General features: G+C 43.6%; 2 protein-coding genes across 2 annotated transcripts; both read left to right on the top strand.

Moving 5' to 3' along the window:
• The first annotated feature begins 2,634 nt into the window (after nt 1–2,634).
• Nucleotides 2,635–3,058, top strand: LOC113219239 (putative glycine-rich cell wall structural protein 1). The gene is made up of 2 exons (XM_026445185.1): nt 2,635–2,809; nt 2,904–3,058. The coding sequence occupies exons 1-2, from the start codon at nt 2,635–2,637 to the stop codon at nt 3,056–3,058; spliced, it is 330 nt and encodes a 109-aa protein (XP_026300970.1).
• A 2,089-nt stretch (nt 3,059–5,147) lies between these two features.
• LOC102653748 (growth/differentiation factor 8) lies at nt 5,148–18,919 on the top strand. The gene is made up of 3 exons (XM_026445002.1): nt 5,148–5,749; nt 15,433–16,150; nt 16,400–18,919. Exons 1-3 carry the CDS (start codon nt 5,377–5,379, stop codon nt 16,617–16,619), a joined length of 1,311 nt encoding a protein of 436 aa, XP_026300787.1. The 5' UTR covers nt 5,148–5,376; the 3' UTR covers nt 16,620–18,919.
• Nucleotides 18,920–25,070: the final 6,151 nt, after the last annotated feature.

A 25,070-nucleotide genomic window follows, 5' to 3' on the forward strand; every position in this document is an offset into this window, starting at 1 on the left:
CACCACCACTACATATTTCACGTGTTCTCCTTTTCTTTTTTTTTTTTTCTTTCTTTCTTCTTATTCAACTTCAAGATTTCAACGTTTCAAAGATTCAATCCTTCGCGCTTTCTTTCGTAAAAAAATCGTAAGAAAAGATTGATTTTACGACTTTGTCTTGCGATACCCGATCGATGATCAACCTAGATGAAAGGTAAACGTAGCGACGATAATCGAGTCAAGTTATTCGATCGCAAGACCACCACACTTACGTATATTCCAATAGGTTAAATCGAATTGAAGGTGGAAGCGTTCAATCTTGAAAAATTGAACGCGATGATATATATCGATATACATACATACGTACGCGCTTACACCACGTGCAACCCACTATCCGATATCCAGTCGGGGGGAATATCGGCTTTGGATTGATAAATTGTAACCGTATATATTAATTTTCACCGCTCGCAAAGTATCATCAAGCGGCATTAATGTCCGTTCGAATATCTTACAAGATGGTTATAATTGGAATACTGTAAACGTAATAACCGGAGGTGTCGGAATAAATCACGGTGGCTAGCTAGCACCGGTAGTGCGTGAGTCCCTCCATTCATCATCGGGTCCGCCGTGCCGCGCCGGTCCTCGCTTTCCGTTAAATCGTTCTGCATTTTCGACGAAGAAACGCCTTTATTACGGTGCACGCACTAACCCCTCTCTCTCTCTCTCTCTCTCTCTCTCGTTCTCTCTTTCCCAAACCCCTTTCCCTGCCGTACTATACTTATACCTGTCTAGACGAATGAATCATACGAGTATTTTCACCCACCAACCGTGTAGGTGGTACACGGAAAATTGGTCAGATTCCTCGTACGGTCTTTTAACACATTCTATATTCGTTCCGATAGTGTCGTTGTTCAAACACTCGTTTCAAACACGAAAAGATGACGAACGTATCGGTTCTCTCTCCAACTATGCACAACTTCTTCATCTTATATTCCAACTTATAATAACTAGGAATAGTCATATATATATATATATATTCTATATATTCCGTGGAATAACCAATCGTATAAACCGTTTAAAAAGATTCTTCGTGCGAACGATTCAAATGTTATACCGATGATTAATACGACGCTCTTATCTTACTTACCGGGATTCATCGATCACAAACGTTTTTTCGCGTAACAAGAGTCGTAATAAGAGAGAAAAAAATGTACAGATAAAAGAAGATGATACGTATTCGAGTATTCGAATTGTTTTTTTTTCTTTTTTTTTTTTTTTTTTTTTAGGAAAAAGCTCGACGGGGAAAGAAATATAATATTCGTAAAAAAATTAAAGATGAAGAAGAGCGAAGAAATAGGGATCATTTTTTCAAGCCACCTGCTGTCGATGCAGTTGGACCAAGCCTCCCTCGCGCCTCGTCGTCAGTCCTCGAACGATGACAAACGACAACTGCGATGCGTGGGGTATTCATCTAATAGGGAACATGTGAAAGACACGATGATTTTTATGGATTTTCCCCACCCTACCCTCCCCTTTGCTCCCAACTTTCCGTTTTCTATCTTTCCACGGTTTTCAACTAACCGTTAACGTAATATTTCGAAAAAAGAAATAATAAGAGAAAAGTAAAAAAAAAAAAAAAAAATTATTCGCGAGATCGATCGAAAAGTTTTCTGTGAAATCTGACGATTCAGCGATCGAATATGCCGATCGGGGCCGTGCATCTCGTCTTCCGTGATCGAACGTAGAGACACACGTCACAGTTCGAGAATAGTCGATTTCACTGTTTTGCAATGCATCGCGTAATGCATTTCGTAGCGAGCAAGCGATTTTCGATACAACGAAGGATTTGAATCTCGTTTTGAAAGTCGATTTGGATTTTAAATGCGCGAAAAGAAATCATTCTTCTACCTTGTTCTTCCATCCCGTGTCCTGTCGCACTTCGCTTCTTTTATTCTTATTCTCTCTCTCGACCCCTCTCTCTCTCCCTCCTTATCCGCCGTCCATCGATCGGACGGTCGGCCTGGCCGATCTAAAAATTCGATCGATTTTTTGAGCATGAGCCGTGCAAACATCGCAGATATCCTAATAAAATATTAAATCTTTCCTCTCGTAATCTTTTCCTCTCTTGAAATACATCGGATCGCGATTGAAGTTCAGTTTCGAAGGCCTTGAAATTTTGCCCAAAGATAATTTTATCGAAACTTTTTTTTCCCCCCTTTTTTTCCTATATAACTCGTTCAAATGTTAAAAAAATTCTACGAAACGGACAGATCTGCGAATAAAATATCTTACTCGTCGATCGAGATGTGCAAAAAGCATTCGTGAACAGAATCGAAGGCGAAATTGGAGAAGAAGAAAATTGGAGAAGAGAGTGGAGGGGGGGGGGGTAGATTTAAAAAAAAAAGGAAAGAAAAAAACGAAGATAAAAGTTAAAGGATATTACGAAGGGGGAAGAAAAAGGCAATGGATGGATGACAGAAGAAAGGTGAACCTCTCTGATTAAAGGGTCGGGAAGGACGGGAAAGGGGCGCATGACGAAAGGGGGAACGAAAGGCTTGGGGTGGAGATGCGTTAAGGTGGCTACGAGAATGGGGCATCGGTGAGGCGAAAACTGGTAGCAAAGAGAACGAGGAGTTACAGGAGGAGAATACGGGTATGGAAAGGGAAGAGGTTGTTAGTGGTGGTGGTGGTGGTGGTGGCAGGGATGGCAACGGCGGTGGTGGTGGTGGCGATGGTGGTTGTGGTGGTGGTAGTAGAGGCGGTGGTGGTGGTGGCGGCGATAGCGGCAACGGCGACGGTGGTGGCGGTAGCGACGACGACGACGGCAGTGGTAAGTAGAGAGGTAAAGAGAGTCGTGATGGTAGTGAGATAGTATAATATGCAATGCTTGGCAATGGTGATGGCGATGAGACAGTGTGTTGGAGGTACTAGTAGCGGTAGTGGTAGTGGTGATGGTGGTGGTGGTGGTGGTGGTGGTGGTGGCGGTGGTAGAGGTGGTGGTAGCAGAAGCGGCGGTGGTGGCAGCGGTGGCGGCAATGGAGGTGGTGGAGGAGAAAGAGAAAGAGAAGGTGGGGGTTAGTCTATGGTAGCGGGTGCACGATCGGCCTTTACATACGAATACGTAAGATACTACGGAAGAGAAAAGGCGGTCTACGTGCACGAGAAGAAAAGAGAGAGCGAGTGAGAGAGAGTAAAGGTAGAGGGAAAAGGAGAAGGAGAAAGAGGAGAGTAGGAGTAGGAGGAGGTGGAGGAGAAGAAGAAGGAGGAGGAGGAGGAGAAGGAGGAGGAGGAGAAAGAGGAGGAGGAGAAGAAGAAGAAGAAGAAGAAGAAGAAGTAGAAGAAGAAGAGAGGAGGTGGTCTCCGTGTCGACATATATGCGATGAGAACGCGCGTCTCCTGACTCAGTGCTTGACAAGCTAGCAAGCTCTTAGGATTCATCGAGTTTTATCGGCACGGCGCGAAACAACACGCTTTGCCAGCTGGCCTGCCACTGCCACGCGAGTTCGCTTCTTCTCTTCTCCGTACCGTTCTCCTTCTTCACGGACGTCACGATCTTTTCCTTCCGGATTTCTTCACTCGTTTCCATCGTTTCTCTAGCGATCAATTTTTTCCCCCCCATTCATCCAGAAGATCAAACCGTAAAATCGATCAAATCGTTTCAAATCGAATCGAACATTTCGAACATTTGAATTTTCGAAAGGAGAATCGAAGGGGGGGGGAAAGAAAAAAAATTCGCGAATTAATAACGACAATATACCTGGGATAAGCGAGAGAGAGAGAGAGAGAGAGAGAGAGAGAGAAAGAGAGAGAGAGAGTGAGAGAGGGAGAGAAAGAGAGAAAGAGAGAAAGAGAGAGAGAGAGAGAAAAAAGTGGAACGAAGGAAAATCACAACGGCTTTGATTTATTATTGGTGACATGACTCCCAAGATACGTTTAAAAAGATGCACGGTATATCGGTAAACGGTGTGTTGCTGGCGCGCACATGTCTAGATTAAAGTTCGCGCGTGAACCAGAGGTCACGAGGGTTCACCGGATCGTTCCGTTCCAAAAAGGATACGGAAGAAATCCGATTGTACGTGTCCAGTGAACATCGACCTCGAGTGTAATGTGCTTTTTCCAACATGTCTTGGTGCTTCTAGTGTTTATTAACCATTATGCTCTTTAAATAATATTTTTTAGTGTTCCCTGACAAAGAAAAACAATTGGACGAAAAGCATGGATCTATTCGTTCCAAGATTTTTATCCTTATCGTAACAACACCGATAACAATTCGTCCCGTTCACGTTTGTATTTTTACGTTCGTTTCGTAAAATATTCATCCGACGATATTGAAAAAAAAATTGCAAGAAACAACAAGAGGAAAGTGCTCTGCTACGACTACGACTTTCTCTATCGAATTTTTTTGCCACTTTGCCGAGAGAGGGACACGAAGGGACATAGAAAAAGGGAGATAGAAAAAGGAAAAAAAAAAGAAAGAAAATTGGATTGTGCGAGATCGTTGGATTTGCGATCGAGATCGATTCCACTGTTCCACTTAACACCGAACGATGCATCGTGCGATGACTGTAACCGACTATCGCGTATTATCGTCCATCGGAGGAAGTTTTTGGTGGTGAAAGTGGTATCTCGGCGTTCCACGGAATCGAGAGGAACAGCATCGTCGAATAAACAACGGAAGAAGTTCTTTTCACGGAAGCGAATAGCGGCGAAGAAGGAGGAGCTGGAGCAAGAGGAAGAAGAGAAGGGAGCGAAGGAGGGCGGCGAGGAGGAGGAGGAGGAGGAGGAGGAGGAAGAGGAGGAAGAGGAAGAGGAAGAGGAGGAAGAAAAGAAGCAGGGACAGAAAGTAGTAGCGGCGGCGGCGGCGGTGACGGTGGTGACGGTTGTAGTGGTGGCATTGGCAGCAACGTTGCAAGAGGAGGAGGAAGAGGAGGAGGAAGAAGCAGAGAAGAAGGAGGAAGGGGAGGAGGACAACAACAACGACGACGAGAAGAAGGAGGAAGTGGAGGAGGTGGAGGTGGGGGTGGAGGAGGCGGAGGGGGAGGGGGAGGCGGGGGAGGAAGAGGCGGAGGCCGCGGTGGAGGAGGAGGAAGAAGACGAAGAAGAAGAAGAAGAAGAAGAGGAAGGAGAAGAAGAGGAGGTGGAGGAGGAGGAGGAGGAGGAGAAGGAGGAGGAGAAAGAGGCGAGAAAAAGGGACAAAATATACGAATTTTTAATTTTTCGCGCGAGATAAAAAAGGAAGGAGGGAGGGAGGAGTAAAGGGCTAACAGCCCTTTGGAAGCGTGGGGAAAAATTAGGAGAAAAATCGTCAAAGTACAGCGATGAGGTGGAATGTTTGATCGCTCGGTTTGCGAGGGAAACCGATTGTAACTAATCCGGCTAAGAGCGACCTTGAGCAAAATGGTCAGGGGGGTGGTGTTACTAGTCTTGCTAGTTCTCTTCGGTGCCTTCGACGTTCCTGGCATCGAGAGGGTTCGTGTTAGATATCTGGCCAATGCTGGTAACACCTGTAACGCTTGTAGAATGCACGAGGAGATCAGAGCTCTCAGCCTCAAAGCCATCAAGGAACAAATTTTGAACAAGTTGGGCTTGAAACAAGCTCCAAACATGACGGGTAGAGCCCTGCCAAGAATCCCGCCGATTTCCAAATTGATGGATATGTACGGGATGCAAGCTGATCAACCTCAACCTCTCGAGCCCGGTATCTCGCATCACGAGGAGATCGACGAGTATGCTGCCAAAACGGAGAGCGTCTTCGCCCTGGCGCAACCTCGTAAGTTTCTTCAAAAAAATCTTTCCTTTCTCGATCCTTCCAACCCTGAAATCTTTTCTTTCTTATCCGATTACGATGCGCTGCATGAGTCCAAATGAGGGGGGAGGGGGGAGAGGAGAGAGAGGAGAGTATAAAAAAAGAAAAAAAAAATACAAATTTCATTAAATTTTTCTCGCATCGTTTCACGCACGTGTAGCCTTTTTTTCGTTATTTCGTTCGAAGATAATCGAGAATGATTTACGGGGATAATATATCGATATTAATTATCGATATGTTAGAAGAAGAAAAAGAAAAAAGAAAATAAAGAAAATATCGTTTCCATTTCGATATAAAGTTGTTATTTTAGTTATCAATTCGCAATTCTAATCAATCACACGCATCGCATGTTGCAGCTGCCGTATTTTTCCTTGCAATATTAATTAAATTAACCTTTTCAATTCGTTCGTTTTTGTTTATCCACTATTATATATAATTCGTAACATTGTAGTTTAAATTGCCGCGCCTACTTGCGAATATCTTGTTTGATCGAATTTATCCGGATAAAGATCGTAACTTGCCCGTAACTTTACCTCAATAACGAAATTACGAATAACGAACGACGAGAAAAATTCGAGTAACGAGATTAACTCCCTTCATACCCGTCTTGTTTAACAACATTGCACGATACGGATTCGATCCGTATCGTACGATTTAATTTTCTACGATACGAAATGCGGGAAAAATTTAGATTTTTCTCGCTCGTCCCACTTTCTCGCGAACGCGAGAAGAAGAAACCGGAGAAGGAATAAGAATTAGATTCGAAATTTGATCGTGCTCGGTCGATCGCGTCCAACTTTACTTTTCCAGTAAATTATAGCAACGGCAAAATTGGCCGAAAGACCGCTGATCGCTCGTTCGCGGCAACGCATTGCGATCGATCCGTTTAATTCCATGCAATCGTCTGTTAATTTTGTTTGGCCGTTATAATTTGCCTCGTTTCGATTCGATTCGATTTAATTGGATTTTTCGAATAAAAACTTTGCTCGTGTTAGATATACGTACGTGTACGTTATACGAAAACAAAGTTGCAAGGCGCAGAAGAGAAGATGGATGGAAAAGTATAGCATCCTCGAGGCAAAGATACTCTTTACTCTTTTCAACGAATACCACGTAATAATCACGTTAAAGCTGTAACCTGTGTTTAGGATTGTTTTTTCTCACATGTATACACGCATCCCTTCTTCCCCTCCTCCCCCCCGCCACGTATCCGAGAGGGATCAGGGTCTTCCTCTTTCAAGAAGCAAAAATTTCGATCGAGAACCGCACGAAGCCGATTATTTTCGAACGATCTTAAATTTAATGGCCAATTTATCTACGATCGTTGGTTGACAGGATTCGCATGAAACACGACAGGCTATCTTCGACCACGTTCTTAGCCGTCTGGTATCTTGTGATTACAGGTGCTTGCGAGAACTTTTAAGCGAGTTGTTATTGCATTACCGTATAATTATAGGGCCATTGTCAGTAGACGATCAAGAGAAATGACCTGTTAGCGATTCTTTGTCGGCAAGAATCGAGTGCTGTTATACGATCAAATTTTTGCCCGGATAATTGTAAAAATAAGCCCACTCCTTTATTAACTCGTTCCTTCTCCATATTCTGTGTGACATTTTGCATTTACCAATAGGTTTTCTTTTTTTTTTTTTTGCAAGATTTAATTCTTTTACCACCAGGATCACGTAAATATCACTTCATAACCGTTACGAATATTAAAAAACGCGAAAAACGATCGAGCGGTTTAAAAATCACACGTTACACGTACATCAATAATAATACGGTTTCGTGTCGTGAAGATTAGTAGAGAGACGATTTCGAGACTAAGTAAGTAAGAATGACTACAACTAATGATCGATACGAACGTCGAGACCGAATCTCCGTATAATATCCGTAGCACGTGGTACTAGATGTTGCGAAGCGCGCGTGATTCATCTCGTGAAGGCGTCTCTCTGTTTTATCGAGGAGAGCAAAAACTAGAGAAGAAAAGAAGAAATTTAGCGAAAGTTTAGAAACGATTGGAACGAGAGAGAGAGAAAGAGAGATGAGATATAGCGGAGGATGCCAATGCTAATGCCGATCCCGATCCCGATCCCGAACCGTAATTCGCAAAGGGTTATCACTTTAGGTCGCGTACACATATATCGCTTTTTTTTTTCCAACGGTCCAAAAATATTCGACCACTCGCTCGTACAAATTTTTCGTCTTTCTTTCTTTCTCCATCTCTTACTTTTTCCATATTTCTCTGTATTTCTCTCGAAACGGCCACCTCTCTCCCCCCCTCCCTCCTTCCACCGCACTCTCCTCTTTTCCTTTCCGCTTCTCTTCGCTCTCTCCCCTCTCTTCTCCCCAAACTACATACGAGCATGCGTGTCCACACCCACACGATGTACCGTCCTTTATCTCTTTCTCTTCGTTCGATTCTTTTTTCCTTTTTTTTCCCTTCGATTTCTCCCCCTCCTCCCCACCCTCTCCCTCCCTCCTTTTTTTTTTTGCGCCTCTCGCGAATGTCGGCATTCCTCCCGTATATACACCCAATTCCCCTTTCTTTGACCGTTGATTCGCGATCTTTTTTCCACCGTTTCGTCTCCTTATTTTTCTTTTGCCCACATCTTCCCACAGCCGGCTCGTCCCTTTTCTCGAATTCCTTTCACCTACTCTCTTCGTATTTTTCCTCTCTTCTTTTTCCTTGACCACCTACCTAGCACCGTCTCTTCTTCTTCTTCTTCCTCTTCTTTCTCTTCTTCTTCCTCTTCTTCTTCTTCTTCTTCGCCTTCGGACGAAACGACCATCGAATTTTTTGCTCCCCGACCTCGAAAGAAGATCGATCGATCTTTGTCACTCGACGCGGCAACAGTCGGTCGATTGCTCCTGCTGCTGCTGCTGCGATTCGATGCGATCGACTATGTATCCCTTATTTTTTCGTATCCCATCCGTTTCAACGTTTCGATTGAAACCTAAACCGGGAGGGAAATACGTTCGATACGGTGTTTCGGGCGGACGAGCTTGGCTAAGTTGGTGGTGTTGGTGTACGTTATCGAAGAAACGTAACGAACAGATGATGTAAGATAAATTAGAACCGGAAATTCATAGTTGGATTCTACGTACATAGTTGCTGCGCTCGCATTTACATTCGAAAATCTTCCATTCCCGATAAGAATTCGTTAACGTTTGCCGTAAAATCGTGCAAAACACGATTTGCTGCTGACGCGATGCGATTTCAAATTTGCAACAACGACGACCGCGATATTTTTTTCTCGATTTTCTCGAGCGACCATCCCATACGGAAGAATCCCGTTCGATTATTCTTTGGAAAATGTATTATCGGAGGATTGTCATTGATCGAAATCGTGGGAACGGAAAAAACCAAGTTAAAATATCGATCGATAATTCGATCGCGTAAAGAAAGAGGGATTGGAAGGGATTCGCGTGGAATCGAAGAAGAAGAGAATGGGTCCAGCGATCGATGCGATGCACGAAACGTTGGCTGCGCGAATTCCAAGTAAGTAAGTAGACACGAACGACGAACCGGCCTCGATCCGCTACGAAGGTCACGGTCGCTGCACAGCCTAGGTCAGGCCCATCGCTTATTATCGCGTTAAGGCTGTCTCTGAAAGTGACAGGCCGCTGTTAGAACTCTCGTATTTTCGGACACCCCGTCTCTCCTATCGCGTGTTTCTTTCCTAATCGGAGACACGACGTCGTCATCGTCGTCGTCGTTGTCGTCGTCGTCTCTTCTATGTAGCGCGAATCGCCTCCGCCTTTTTCTCCTCTCCTCTCATCTCGTCTCGTCTCTCGTTTCGCCAACTCGTTCTCCTTCCTCTTTTCAATCTTTCACCATCGTTTTTTTCGTATATCGATTTAAATAACGTTGACGAAACGATAATAGATAACAATAAATGAATTTAATTATCGATCGTTCGCGCCGCTTGCGGGAGGAGGACAGAGAGAGAAAGCGTCTCGTTTCGTTCTTTCCTCTCTCTCTCTCTCTCTCTCTATCGTATCACGCATATACGCGCGATATAATTGGATCGGTATCTCGTTATATTTTTGACGCGATATACTACCGTGTGTGGTAGATACGTATCTACTTTACTTATACACACGCATCAGTCTTGGTGAAATTAATAAATCTGAAATGGATATATTAAACCGTTGGATAATGATAGCGTAGATAGTAGCACTGCGGTCAGCATACTCGCAGACAGGCGCCATTCCATCAGTGACTCTCAATTCGTTACGGTTTCTTTCGTTCCACGAGTGAAATGTTTCGAAAAGCGGGAGATCAGAGAATACTGGGGCAAATTGTTCGCATGCCGTCCGTTCGATCCATCTTTTCTACGCGTTACGCCCAAACATTTCGGGGGGAGGAGGGGAGGGGAGGGGGAGGGAAGGAAGATGGGTCGAAATTCTTCGTTTCTTTTTCCCAATTTTTACCAAAGTCGTTTAATTCGTCTTTAATTTGAATCCGCGTAATAAATATTTATTCGATTAAATCAGATGACGAAAAATTGTTATTCGATCGTCGTGGATCGATTCTCGAATGAGAGAAAATCGGAGAAAGATGAATTTTCGCGAAAATTATTGGAATAATAAAAAAAAACGAGCAGAAAACAGAAACAAAAACACAAAGAAAAGGAAGAAAAAAAAAATGGACGATCGAGTCAAGTATGCGAGGGTGAAAAATGGAGGATTAAGTGGAAATGAAGAGGGGAGGAGGAAAACGAAGGTGAGACGATCGTTGAAGATTATCGCGCAAGATCTAATTTGATCGGTGCGCGGATAGATACGTTCGATATTGATCGATCGTTCCAGCCCCGCGAGCTATAACGTCGATCTACAAAACCAGTTTGTCGTGTTCCTAACTCTCGCGAAGATATTAACAGCACGAATCTCGGCGCAACGTTGCAACGCGACGAGTGTGTGTTTAAAAACTATTACAGTTATATAACAATTCGATGAGTATATTATCGTCAACTGTACAGTATCATAATATATATTAGATCAATATCGATCAGCGTCGAATTACCGGGCTCTACCTCTACGCAAATTCTCGTTTCATCGTTTAACGTTTAACTGTTAAATTTCTTTCTTCTTCGATATCGAAACGTTTCGATAAACTAACGACAACAACAACAAAAACAATAACAATAACAATTCTCTCTTCTTTTCCACCATTGATTAAAAGTTATTTCTATCTTCGCGTTTACATACACGAACGAGGCATATTTATTTATATTCCGTAACGAATGAATCGCGATACACGCGTCCTTCTCTTTCCCTCTTCCTTCTTATTCATTCGGCTATTTTATCTAACTCCGTTATTTCTTTCTCCTCTTGTTTTTCAACTTTCCGTTTCAAGACGAACAACACGTTTGATTTCGAATGCACGCGATACGCGATAAAGCAAAGGTTCGTAACCGGTGGCTAGGTTCGGGCTCTTTTATTTACGAGAGACGAAAAAAATAAAAGAAGCAAAAAGGATAAAGAGAGAGAGAGAGAGAGAAGAAGAAAAAAAGGAAAAGGAAAAGGACGAAGGAGCGAAGGAGCGTGTACGTTGACGGGGGAAGGGGAGGGGGGAGGGAGAGAAGGAGGGAGGAACGCGTGACCCAAATGCGAATTTTATCGAGTTACGCCGTGTTATAATGTCGAAGTGCATTTTCTATTGCAGGCTGGTTTCGACACGCGATGTAAATTACTCGAGGGCGGCAATTTTTACATCCGGTTTTGCCGTGAACGCGGCAACCCCTCCCGATACCCCGACGATTCCAACTTTCGACGCGGAAAACACGGTTTCGTTGGACGAGTAGCGGAAACGCGATAACTATTCCCAGATAAAACCTCTAGGCAGCTTTCGAGGTACATACACGTACATATACGCCTATTCCCCTCCCTCTCTCTCTCTCTCTCTCTCTCTCTCTCTCTCTCTCTCTCTCCCTCTCCTTACTCCTCGTATACGCGATAAGCGAAATCGCTTATCATCGATCGAAATCTAATACGAATTTAATATCGGTGGAAATATTAGCCGTAAAGGTAAAAGACAGAGAGACGTGTACCGTGTATGTGTTATCGAGCGAATTTCGATGATGGGAGCGAGAGAAGAAGAAATTGGGAGAGGAGGGGATGGAGGGAGAGGGAGGGGAGAGGGGGATATGGGGCATAAGCTTGGACAAAGATACGGGAACGAAATAGAAATGGAATGGAACGAAATGGATACACCAGCGGCGCATTAATTTCGAGGTTCAACGACCTATCGCGTAAGTGTGTAGATATACATTTCTATATACTCGCGCAAAGTTCTATCCCGTTTATGGGAGTTGGCTGTATAACCGGCGAATTTTACCGAATCTTTTCTACTCTTACTCTCTCTTACTATCCTCGAATCGTTTCGCTTTATCGCATATACGATTCGTCGTCCAATCGATTATTCTTGGGCCAATTCCATTTCCCTGCAAATTCCTCTTATCGATCTTTTTCTCCTCTTCTCTTCTTTCCCTCCCTCCCCCCGCTCCTTCTTTTCCGAAAATCGAAAAGATTTTCTCTTTATCTTAAGATGTGAAGTGATCGCGATCGGGAAACGACAAGAAGAAAGAAATCGGGGATCGATGAAGTTACCTCCTTACAATAATCCAAATATCGAAGATCGGGGGGGGGGGGGGGAAGGATCGAAGATGCGCGGAGAAATGTCGCGCGATATTTTTACACATGATCGACCACGGTCGCGCGAGCGATACGCGGGTATTTGCGAGGAATGAAACGAAAGAAGTGGAAAACGATAGCGGCGAAAAGTGCATCTCGTCTCGAGGATGAGGATACGGGACGACGAGAGGCGAAAGACCGAGTCTCGTATCAATTATTTCTTCATTTATTTATAGGCAGGGCCACGACACCGTCCTATCATCGTGGTTGTTGTTTTCCATCATTTCCACTCGATTCCAACACTCGACGACACTCCTTTCTCGCTTTCTCCCCTTTCCTTCCTTCGATCCGCTCTTCCTTCCGTTCTTCCTTCGCCCAAATACAACACTTTTTATATAACGAGATTATCTCTACTAAAGAGAACGAAATTCGTCCCTGTTTTCCTCCTTCTTCTTCTTTTTCTTCCTCTTCTTTTATCCTTGTCAATTTTTTTCGCAATCGATATCGATATCGCGATTCGATATCGAGTTTCGTTTCGTTCGTTACGTTCGCCGTAGAAAGTAAAAAAAAAAGGAAAAAAAAGGAAAGGAAAGAAAAGAAAAAGAAAGAAAACACCAAAAAGTATTCTCGCTCGAACGAAACATCTCTCTCTCTCTCTCTCTCTCTCTCCGTCCATCATCCAAGTAGCTTTCTCTCGGTATTCCGGAATACGCGTGATGCACCATGATTCGAGAACGTGATATCGACAAGCGTAACAACTTTAACTAGAAAACGATTCTACAGTGCGGTCTTGCAATGCGACTGACCTCTGTTCGCTAAAACTATATTTATCTCCGAAGCGCCGAAGCACGGTGTGTGTTGTACTTAATGTTTTAGCTTTATTGTCTCCCCGTTCTACGCTGCGCTGATCACTTTTTCTTCTCTTCTTCTCTCCTTCGCGTCTAGCCTCCTCGCCTCTTCCTCCTTCTCCCTATCCTCTTTCTCTCTCTCTCTCGCTCGCGCTCCTGCATTTATTTGCGCGTCTCTAATCGCTCGCTTCCAAATATAACGAAATCTCGCTATTATTTTTTTTTAAACCGATTATCGATCCGACGATATAATATCCCAATATATTTCGATCGGATATATCCCCGCGTTATTTTCGCGCGTGTTGCATCAAATTCGAATTCGACGGCGATCCTCTCTCTCTCTCTCTCTCTCTCCCTTACTTGGTTGGACGTGCTTTTAAAAGATTTCGTGCCAGACGGGCGGTAGCCGCGTCTAGACGAAAATAAAATTGCCATCTTTCCGTCTCGTCGTCGCTCTTTCCATCCACGCCTTTCGGCACGGGAGCATGACTCATTCCTACGTCTGACCTGCAAACACAAAGAGAAGGACAACTCCTAAATTAACGAAAGGAAAGGAGAGGAAGGAAGAGAGAGTGTGCGCGCGTGAGAGCGAGAAAGAGAGAGAGAGAACGCGTGTACGTGAAAACAGAAGATAGATACGGAAAAAGAAGAGGAAACGCGAACGCGATCGAAATTTTTCGGTGGAGAAGGAAGGACGTGACCCCGTGACGAATGGGGAGAGATGCCGGGAATGAAAAACGGAGGAGACGAACGCGACGGGACGGACGGACGTACGGACGTACGGATGGACGGACGGACGGACGGACGCGTCATTCCGTGGTTCGGTCGGTTCGCAATTAACCGGCGTGGAAATCGATTTAAAGAGGGATTCGGGTAGACGCGGAATGCTCCCACTGCTAATTGCTCGTTTCCATGACGATGTGACGCTGGGCGTTGGAGGAACGAGAGAAATCGGAAATTCAAATTCGCGAGGGAGGGAGGGAGGGAGGGGAGGTTGGGAGGAGGAGGGAGGGAGAGGAGGAGGAGGGAAGAGTTCTCCCGATAAATAATTATCTCGAAACGTCGCCGCCGGAAATCAAACGTGTAGTACGCGGAATACGAGAGAAGAGCGACAACGTCGATAACGATATCGAAGCTGCTCGAATTCGAAATAAACGATCGCGAAACGCATCTAACGCCGCTAAAAATAATTTATTCCTCTCCCCGCCGACCTATCGATCTATCTCTACCTGCTTTTCGTCCCTTTCGTCCTTTTCCCTTTTCGCTTTTGCGAGAACGAATCCGAACGTGAATTTCGTTCGGCGAAATTTCTTAACGAGCGAGAGAAGGAAGAAAAGAGGGCGAGGGAAGAGAAAAGCGGTTTCACGGAATACCGTATAGAGAGAGAGAGAGGAACGGTGATGGGATGACGATTGGAATACCGGGTACGAAGGGAGGCCGGTTTAGAAGGCAGGACGAACTCGTGACCGCGGCGCGCAGCTGATACGTGGTCGATACGGAAACGAAAAGAAATCGCCGATTGATCGACCACCAAGGGAAAACATCGTAGTCCGTGTAACGGTACGATTTGAGCCAGCTTTACCCTTCATGGAAGCGGTCACACGCACACGCGAGCACGCAAGCACGCACGCACGTACGCACGAACGCATGCACGCACGGACGCACGCACGTACGCACGCGAAGCGAGCGATGGCCTGAATAGAGTCGAGACACTCGTTTCGCCTTTTTTCCGTCTCCCTTGTTTCTGTCTTCTTTGCCGAACGTGGTCGATCGCCACGACGACGACGACGACGACGACGACGACGACGACGACGATGCGATGGAGGTCGCCTGAAAGGCTGCTAGCAGTTCGAACCTCGCTCTCCGGTTAAATATCGAACCAGCAACCACTCGATTGGTCGTCGACGGCAAAAGAAACGCGAATCCCCTACCCACTTACTTTAGCCGGTTAACACAATGGCTATAACGCCATCGTCCGTTTCTTTTTTCTCCTTCTTCTTCTTCTTCTTCTTCTTCTTCGTCTTCTTTTTTTCCCTTCGTTTTAATCATCCCCCCCTCCCGCCTCTCTCTCTCTTTTCATTTCATCGCAATCGTCTTCTCATCGCTCGTTTCTTTTTTTTCTTTTTTTTTTTTTTTCTTTTCCATCTTTTTCTTCATTTCCAGATCAGAGGCTACGGCACTCGAAAGGCAGCCTCGACGTTCTCTATTTCAAATTCTCGGACAAGGTGGTCCAGCATCGCGTGACGAGAGCGGAATTATCGTTGTGGATATGGGGAACGAAGGAAGAGGACGTCTCGGAAGAGCTGGACGAGCTCGGAGGAGATTTGGAACGGTCGATGGAGAGCGAGGAGGAGGGTGGCGGGCCCGTGACGATCACGTTGCAAAGGATCGTACGCGGCACCACCGAGACGGGAGGCCCATCGTTGGGCCCACCGTTGACCACTAAACATCCTCGACCGATCGGCTCCAGAGGCAATTGGGTAACGATCGAATTGAGGAGAATGGTCGCCGAATGGTTCAAACATCCACGGGACAATCTCGGAGTAGCGCTCAAGATCTCCGGTCCCGGAGGTGGTGGTAGTGGTGGTGGTGGTAGTAGTGGTGGCGGTGGTGGTGGTAGTGGTAGTGGTGGTGGTGGTGGTGGTGGTGGTAGTGGTAATCATCGCAGAAATTCGAAATTAGTCGAGACTAATCCCGAAGCCGAGTACGCGCCATACCTCGAAGTACAGACGCAAGAACTCGACTCTAGAAGAGGGGCGAGGATCAAGAGAAACGTAGGACTTAATTGCGACGAAGCCAGCCAAGAGACCAGATGTTGCCGATACAAGCTCACCGTCGATTTTGAGAAATTTGGCTGGGATTGGATAATCGCGCCCAAGAAGTGAGTATCGTTTTTCGTATAAAAATGGATATACATATATATATATATAAAATCATCTTCGATATCATATATCGTTTCCCGAGTCAAACGAGTATATCTGTTGCGTATAAATAAAAGCGTAAAAGTAAGAATATCCGCGTTTGTATTTTTTCTCTTTCTCTCTTTTCTTTTCTCTCTTTTTTCATCACATATCGCATATAATTATCACGCATACGGATGATAATGGATTACGATTTTTGTGTCCTTTAGGTACGATGCCAATTATTGTTCGGGCGATTGTCCGATGGCCTTTCTACCGGCATATCCAAACACTCACATCGTCAGCCTGGCGGAGCCGCCCAACAACTCTGGTCCATGTTGCGCCCCGAGAAAACTCTCCGAGATCACGATGTTGTACTTCGATAACGAGTATCAAATCGTGTTTTCGCGATTACCAGGCATGGTCGTCGAGAGATGTGGATGCTCATAGTCTACCTTTATAGCTCGAGAGAAGAGCAACGACGGCGAAGAAAATGTCAAGGCTCTTTTAGGATCTACTAAAATTGTCGATGCTATTTTTACTCCTCATCGTTCCTTCCCTTTCCTTCTTCTTCTTCCTTTACTTTCCCTCCCTCTCGATTTCGTTTCACCGTTTCCTTTTCCTTCCCTCCCCCTCCCTCTCCATCCCCCCCTCTAAAACTTATCCAATTTCCATGGACAATGAACGGTGGTGATTATCGTCGCGTCACCATCCCCGTCATCATCGTCGTCGTCGTCGTTGTCTCTGTTCTTCGACGAATTCTCATTTCATAGACTGAAAGTGCCTTGTTCGGGGTGGTTTATTATATACCGAAAAAAATCCCTTTGTAAAGAATGAATGAACGGGGAATAATCACGAGATCAACATACTCAACGAATGCGGATACAGCATTGATCGGAAAGATCATAATAAATGAAAAAAGTCCGTTTTTCTTTCTTCTCGATACATACGATATCGATATGTTGAATCGAAACGGGCACATTTATAGTCGTTTAAGATTAATGGCAAGGCAAATAGTTCCTAGAGTCACGGTATTATTATTAAGGTGTCGATGCGTTTACACCTGATCTAAGGAAAACGACCGCGAAAGAATTATTTTTTATACGGGAGCTTATCGCATTTAAATCACCGAGTTTGCTACTTTTCATGATGGTCCGATTTTTATCCGACTTGTAGAACTTTTACGAATCACGCAAAACGAAAGCATCTTATCGCAATGTTTCCTTGCACATCGTTGCCTTTCCAAAAAGCGAGGATACGAAGATGGAACGATTCGTTTCCGGTAGTCGTCGTTGATCGGTGAAAACGTGTTGGCCGAAAGATCTCTGTGTACAGCGAATCATTTTCTTTTTTTTTCTCTTTCTTCTCTTTCTCTCTCTCTCTCTCTCATCTCTATCTTTCCTCTACATCTTTCTTCTTCTTCTTCTTCTTCGTCTATCTGCTTTTTACAAACAAATAAATACAATACGTATACGAGAAATGTTTTCTCTTCGAATATAGCATAGCGATATAAGTAAATGCAAATTTTCTCTCCTCTTTTCTTCTTTTTTATAACGCATACTTGGATACTCCTCTTTCTTCCTTCCTCTCACGTATATCCATCCGTTCCCGTTTCTTTCCTTTTAGCGAGTCATGTGAATGCGTGCATACGAGTCGTGTAAATATATCATATATCTAGATCGTTCTTTGCCGTTTCTCTTCAAATTCTCTCTTCGATTCCTCACTTTCCGCATTCTCTGTCATTTCATCGTCATCGTCATCGTCATCATCATCATCATCGTCATCATCGTCATCATCATCATCATCATCATCATCATCGTTATCATCATCATCATCATCATCATCATCGTCATCATCATCATCATCATCATCATCATCATAATCGCCATCGTCGTCGTCATCATTATCATCATCGTCATTATCGTCACTATTCATCATTCTTCTCCACTTCCCCTTCTTTTACGATTCTTCTAACGAAGAAACGTTGCTTGTATATGCTTACGAATGCATGTTCTTTTTTCTAACGTGATTAATAACGATCCACTCGATATACTATGTATACTATGTATAGATGCGAAATTGTAACAACGTCTGGGTTAATCGAATTCGAAAAAAAAAAAAAAAATGAAACGAGTGCATATATATGTTTTGGGAATAAAACGAGAGAGAGAATATTTTTTATTCGCGCTGTAGTTGGATCGCTGTTGGATCCAAATCGCAGATCAGTGATAATTATTATTTGCGTAGATATTTGCGTATATGTGTATATGTGGCTAACGTTCGATCTTTAATCTTCGATGAAAGTGTATTTTTTTCGGGAAAATTAGATTGAGATGCGTTTTCTAGCTACGTTTCTTTCTTTCTTTCTTTTTTTTTTTTCTTCACACGATTTGGTAAAGTATGGTAGTATCGTTGCGATATCTAGATATGCTTAGCTCGAAAAGTGCGCCAACCGAGAAACGTCTCGGTGCATGTTCGGAACAATGGGGGTCTCCGGGCTCGTTTTTCTAAATACCCGGAGAATTTTTGGAATTTTTCTACGATTCTCGTGCGAGACAGGGGATAAATGACAGAAACGGGCGCCTCGTTTCCGTAATTTATCTTCCCTTCGATGTAAGAGTAGTGTTTTAGAAATGTTACGGACGTTTCGAAATTATTCGTTTCTTCTCATCACGTGATATCGATGTTTCAAATTCACGAAAATATAGTAATAATATACGAGAAAAAAAAAAAAAAAAAAAAAAAAAAAAGGATTCCTAACCTAATTCAATAATTTTTTTTTCAAAAAATCCATTCGCTCGTTTCCCTTTCTACCTTCCCTCCCCTCCCTTCTCTCTCCTTTTCTTTTTCTCATCTATCTATCCCTCTCCTCCCTATTTTCCCTTCGGCTTTACACGCCTCCATCCATCTCATCGTTTCCTTATTTCACTTCGTTATTTTTTTTTCCCCTTAAGCCCGTCGTTTTTTACCCTTTCTTTCTTTTCTTTTTTTTTTTTTTTTCTTCTTCTCTTCTCTTCGATTTTCGTTTGTTTGTCGATGTGTACCTAGAATTAAAAATTAATGGAATTGTATACTCTCAGTATCGAGAAAACAAGAGCGGCGAATACTGCATACTTATATATATATACATATATATATAACGTGTACTTCCTAGGTAGAGAGTATTCATAGAATATTTATTCGCTGAAATAAATGATTTTTTTCGACGAAAGATATACTCGATTTACTCTTTCTTCAAATATTCTTTTTCTTGTTCTTAAAAGTATACATATATATAATATATAGTATATATATAGATATTTTAATTATTTTCGACATTTATAACGATGACACGAACATTATTAAACTTTCTTTTCTTTTTTTTTTTTCCTCTCTAATCATCATTGCTCGTGCAAGATTCATGGTTATACCACTTACCACGATAAACTTTTGGGCCGTAAAAAACGATTATTATTGCTGCTCGTGGCTTGTTTCATTTCGTTTACCGATTATAAATAAAAAAAAAAAAAATTTCTTTCTTCGTGTAAAAAAAAAAAAAAGAAAAAAAAAAGAGAGAAGAAAAAATTCGTGGAAAGGAAAAATACAATTACATAACGTCACGTGTAATTCGAACAATTAAGAAATTTGTATAAATCCGTACCACGTATAATACCACGCTATCTTTTTTTTCCTTTTGTTTCTACTTCTTTCTCCTTTTACAAAGAAGCAAGTAAATGCTCGTTGATATCAATATTTTTAATCTTTATCTCAGGTCAAAGTTAAACACGAGCGAGAAGTATCTTTTGTCCGACCGATTCTCTTTCGACTAAAGAAATTTCATTTAAAAAAGAAACCATTTTTTCAATTATTATACGAGACACGTACAATTTTTCATCGATCTTTTCATCGCGCATCGATCGATTTCGTGCACCTATCTATCTATCTACGCACGTGAAAATACATACGATACGTCAAATCGATCGTCTCGATTCGATCAATATAATTTATTGGAGATGGATCGAGGATTTTTACTCTTACGAATCGTATCTTCGATTCGTTCAAGAATCGACGTTTATCCAACGCGCGATCGTATCTCGTTAGATGCGTCGCGAATGATACACGTGCACGTGTTTAATTCAACGTTCAACGTTCCTATTCTCGACGCTCTCTTCGTCCTATTCTTTCGACGCTTCTTTTTCTTCGACTCGATTCCAAAAAAGGAATTGAATAATAATGGAAACGGATATTCATCACTCACGGATGATACGGGAGACTTTTTTAACGAGCGGAAGAGAACGAAAATTAAAATTATTTGTTCAAACTCCGAATTATTGCAAAGGATTGACGATAAATATCGTGGAGGGGGGGAGGGAGAGAGAGAGGGGGAAGGGAATTGTGCGGAACGGAAAACATGATTAAATAAGTTTATAACAAAATATCGATACGTGTAATTGTCGAACCGATTGCTTTTAATGCTAACGATAAGAATTTATTTTGGAAATATTATTTTATCACGCGAAACCAACGTGATACCAATTATAAATTTACACAAAGTAAACGTAAAAAACACACGGATAAATTTCGAACGAGCTTTGTTGTCCGTCGTTAAATCGTGCAAAAAAAAATTTGATAATCGGAAACGGTGGAAAAACAACGGATCGTGTATCCGTCCTCTCTTATTTTTTCCATCTCTCTCTCTGATAATCGGTCGAGGAAATTCTCGAGGAATTATTACGCGTCTCTGTTTCGGTTAAAAAAAATACTATTCCATTTAAAACGATAGAAATATTTCAAAGCGTCTGCATTTTTGCGAACAACATCCTCGACGAATATATACATATATATTTTATATATGAAACTCGAGATAAAAGAGAGAAAGTAAACGTACGTATCACGTACTTACTTGTATCTATACATCGAGATTTCGTTCGTGTCGAACACGTATGTATTATACAATGTTGGATGCACGAGTAGAGACGAGTGAACCAGTGAACTTTACGACTGTCAACTGTTTCGCCAGACGTGCCAATTCGCGTTTTATTGTTTTTCTTCGACGGCGCCTCAACCGCTCTCGTCCTTGCCGATCCGACGATCGGGTTAACGCTCCCCATTCCCTGAAAGCGAAACACTAAAAATTAACTTTCCGATCGTTCATCCTTCCTTCATCAAATATTTATTATATCTCTTTGTTAATTGGAACGAAATTGTTTGAAAATTTAAAATTAAGGGAATGGTACGCGAGAGAGAGAGAGAGAGAGAGAGAGGAGAAGAGAAATAGCAAGAGGAAAGCGTCACGTGGAAGCGTAGTACTTTTTCTACGTAATTATCGTTACCATCGACGACGAGTGGACAGCTACGTTTTACGATTCGCTCAACGAAACGAATTAGAGCGACCGAGCGTAACAAGTATCTGGATTTGCATTTTACGACCGAGTAGTCAGAAGTAGGAAAAGATGACACGGAGAATCGAGGAATAAAAGTACGAGGAATAATTTACCGTGCGTGGATAACTATTTCTCGATTTTTCGTTCTTTTTTTTTTCTCTCTCTCTCTCTCGTACGTACGTAACTCAAGTATCGGTGACGAAAAGGAAGGTTGAATCCTCTACGACATAGATTTCGAAGCAGCGGGCAAGTTTACACTGCTTTATAAGTTTCTCGAGGAAAAAATGTCATACGCGTGGCAGTATTCATCGCGTGTGATCCTGGTAGGAGAGAGAGGAGAGAGCCTCAGGCTCGCCTCTTATCCGAGGGTTAGGTCTTGGATGAACAGAGCTCGTTCTCTACGGTGTTCTCTGGCAAGGGTATATCAACCTGGAGATATTCTACCAAGGGTCGAAACGTTAAAGGAACGGGAGCAACGGAAGGAGGGTTCTGGACCGCCAAGAGGGATGCAATCTCTCTCTCTCTCTCTCACTCTCTCTCTTTCTCGACTTCGTCCAGATATAGCGTGAATACCTTCGAGAACTTCTCGAAGATTCTTTGTCATCTCTTTTGCAGTAGTACACGCACACGTTCGGTTTGAAATAGGAATTATGCGAGAAACGCGAGACGCGCGAGACGCGCGACAAAAACACAGCGGGGAGAGAGAGGAAATATCCCCGGTATACCGTTTTACCACGGCAAACTTTCGAACGGACGAGCGCCATATTCTCTAGAGAGAGATTCGTATCTCTACAATTCGCATTTCGTTCGATCTTTGCGAATTTCATCGTACACGACGTGCACAAAGCTGAACACGATGTTACCGTTATCGGAAACGAAACGATATTTCTATCGTTTTTCCACGTTTAACGCCTCGTAACACGGAGGAGAAGATTCGGCGATCTTTGCGTCAAATTATTTTCTGCATAAAACTAATCACTTTATTATTATTATTATTTATTTATTATCGTTGGTTTACGATACATCGATGGATACATAATCGAGAAGAAAAATTGGAAAGGGAGATTTGACTTTGAAAAAGCAATCGAATATCGATCGATACGATGCATGCACGCGCGGTTGACGCGACAGTTGGCGAGTGAGGGAGAGAGAGAGAGTGCACGACAATAGTTGGTCGAGGAGGAAGCGGATTGATACTCGATTCGATCGAGATAGAGCGTTGGAAAAGACAATGGGAGTATATTGTCGAATGGAGCACACTCGACGAATTATCATATATATCGACGCAAGCTACTGACGTCCCTTTCGACGCAAGTTCTTCAACAGCCCTTTAATCTCGATACGCGCGTAGGTAAGTACACGGAGCCGGAGGAAGTGGCGGGGAGGCGAACAAGTGGAGGAAGGGAGAGAGGAGGTGCGATAGCTGGCTACTTTATACTCGGAGGCTAGCTACCTGGGTAGGTATAAAGGGGAGGTATTACGGGGTTACTAAAGTGTTGTATGGCCTCCCCAAGCCCCATAAGGATAGCCCTCAGGCACGCACCCCTGTTATCGTATGCGTATGCAGTTTTTTTCGCTGGTGCGTGCGCTGGGTCTCGCAGCCCTTATATGTGCAGTGAAGGTGAAGGGGGCATCGGGTAACACGGGCAGGCAGCCACCCAAACGACCGAAACCTGAATGCTCACCCAGGATCATCCTGGTATTTCCTCTTTTATGCATTCTCCTCCTCCTCCTCCTCCTCCTTCTTCTTCTTCTTTCTCCTCCATTCATAGGATAGAAACAGGCGTGGATACTCGATTTCGATTTTCCATCGCGTTCAATCCATCGTGAAATTTGCATGGATCGCAGGGACTGGTGGGTAGACGCGTTTCGCGATGCGGTAGCGGCGATTCGAGGGTCAGTGAACGGATCAAAGATCAAAGAGAGGAGAAAAGGAAGTAAGTAGCGGCGCGACGCGACGCGGCTCGATACCGATCAATCGTGCGCGCAATTAGAACGGTAACCGGTCGGGAGCCGGAGTTTCGATTTCGTGCAGTTTGGAATGTCGGCGTCCACGGAGGGGTGCATAAATCTCTCCCCGCTCTCTCTCTCTCTCTCTCTCTCTCGCCCAATATTCCTCGCGTTTACCTCAACTTTTATAACACTTGTCCCCGTTCGAATCCGAACCACGACGACTCCGTCTTCCACTTCGACTTTGACCACGAGCTTCCTATTTATACCGCGAAATTCTTGGAAGGAGAAAGGCAGATAGCATCGAACGAAACGGCTATTCGTATACGAAACAGGAGTACCTAATAATTTTCCCCTGATTCGTTTCCAGTTCCAGACTTCGTTATCATCGACCACCATCGACCGCACGCGAATATTCGCGTTTCGATCAAACTGTCCCCAACCTTGCCCTTCCTTCTTCCTATCTTCCTCCTCCTCCTCCCGAGGACATCCTTCGCCTTCCTTTTTTTCTTTCTCTCCTTTCTTCTTCCCTCCTCCTCCTCCTCCTCTTTCCCCTCCCCTCGCCAGGAGCGGAAGGAAAGAGGGATCTCCCCGGTGGACCGTCGTGGTTGAATTTCGAAGAAGGTGGTTCGATGATCGCCGATCGAAGTCGGGCGAATAAAGGCGACGCAGACGTCGCGACAATTCTAGGAAAGTGATATTTGCCGCGGTTGCAATCAACGCTCGAGACGACGGCCAGACGAGGCAATGATAGATCAATCTAATTCGTATTCGGTCGATCCGTGACGCGCGTCACGAGCAATCGTCCCTCTTTCTCGCTTCTTTCTCGCTCCAACGTCCGCGCACGTACGCGTATGCGTGTTACTACGCGTCGTATCGATCTCGATCAACGATAAATAACGTTCAATATACGAATTCAATCTCACGGTTGAACGAATGCATCGAAACATTTCGAAACGATCGTCCTTTTACGGAGACTTTCTAACGGACGAAAGAATGGAATAGTCGGGAAAGATTAGTCGCATTGTCGTCAAGGTTGAAAAGTTAATGTACCATTATAAAAGATACGATCAACACGTACGTGTTTTTGTAACGCAAAGTTAGACGACTAGTAGTCAGTCTCGCATGTTAATATCGAAAGTTACCGTGTTCGTCTCGACCTTTGATAAGGTAGAAACGTGTTATACCGTGGATAAAGCGGAAATAGTTTTCGTTTTCCTTTCCTTTCCGAGAATCGGTAAACGTTTTGCCAACGTTTTCGAAAATTTCGTCAACCATCGTCCAACGACGATTCTAACCGATTTTATCGTACGTCACGATACACGAGACGAGCTACGAGGAATAGATCTGATGCATTTCTTTTTGTTCCGTGTCTCGAGAACGCTCGGGAACACTGCTCTTACCTTACACTTTCCTTACTCGCCGTGCCAGGCTTTCGTTCGTTTCAAATCCAGCGGTGTTTTCATTAAAACATTCGCGTAAAAGAGAAAAAAAAACAATAAAAGAGATTCTGCAATATCTATATTTTTTTTGCATTAAAGATCGAGATGCATCGTAGTTTTGAAAGAGAAACGTTCAATCGACGTTT

Source organism: Apis mellifera, linkage group LG14 (assembly GCF_003254395.2).
Source record: "Apis mellifera strain DH4 linkage group LG14, Amel_HAv3.1, whole genome shotgun sequence".
In the NCBI taxonomy this organism is placed as follows: Eukaryota; Metazoa; Arthropoda; class Insecta; order Hymenoptera; family Apidae; genus Apis; species Apis mellifera.

Excerpts from the sequence above, each read along its gene's own strand:
- LOC113219239 (XM_026445185.1), top strand. The coding sequence starts at position 2,635 with ATGGAAAGGGAAGAGGTTGTTAGTGGTGGTGGTGGTGGTGGTGGCAGG. Across the intron at positions 2,810-2,903 it reads CGACGACGACGACGGCAGTG|GTACTAGTAGCGGTAGTGGT; the intron begins GTAAGTAGAGAG and ends AGTGTGTTGGAG.
- LOC102653748 (XM_026445002.1), top strand. The coding sequence starts at position 5,377 with ATGGTCAGGGGGGTGGTGTTACTAGTCTTGCTAGTTCTCTTCGGTGCC. Across the intron at positions 5,750-15,432 it reads CTTCGCCCTGGCGCAACCTC|ATCAGAGGCTACGGCACTCG; the intron begins GTAAGTTTCTTC and ends CTTCATTTCCAG. Across the intron at positions 16,151-16,399 it reads TGGATAATCGCGCCCAAGAA|GTACGATGCCAATTATTGTT; the intron begins GTGAGTATCGTT and ends TGTGTCCTTTAG.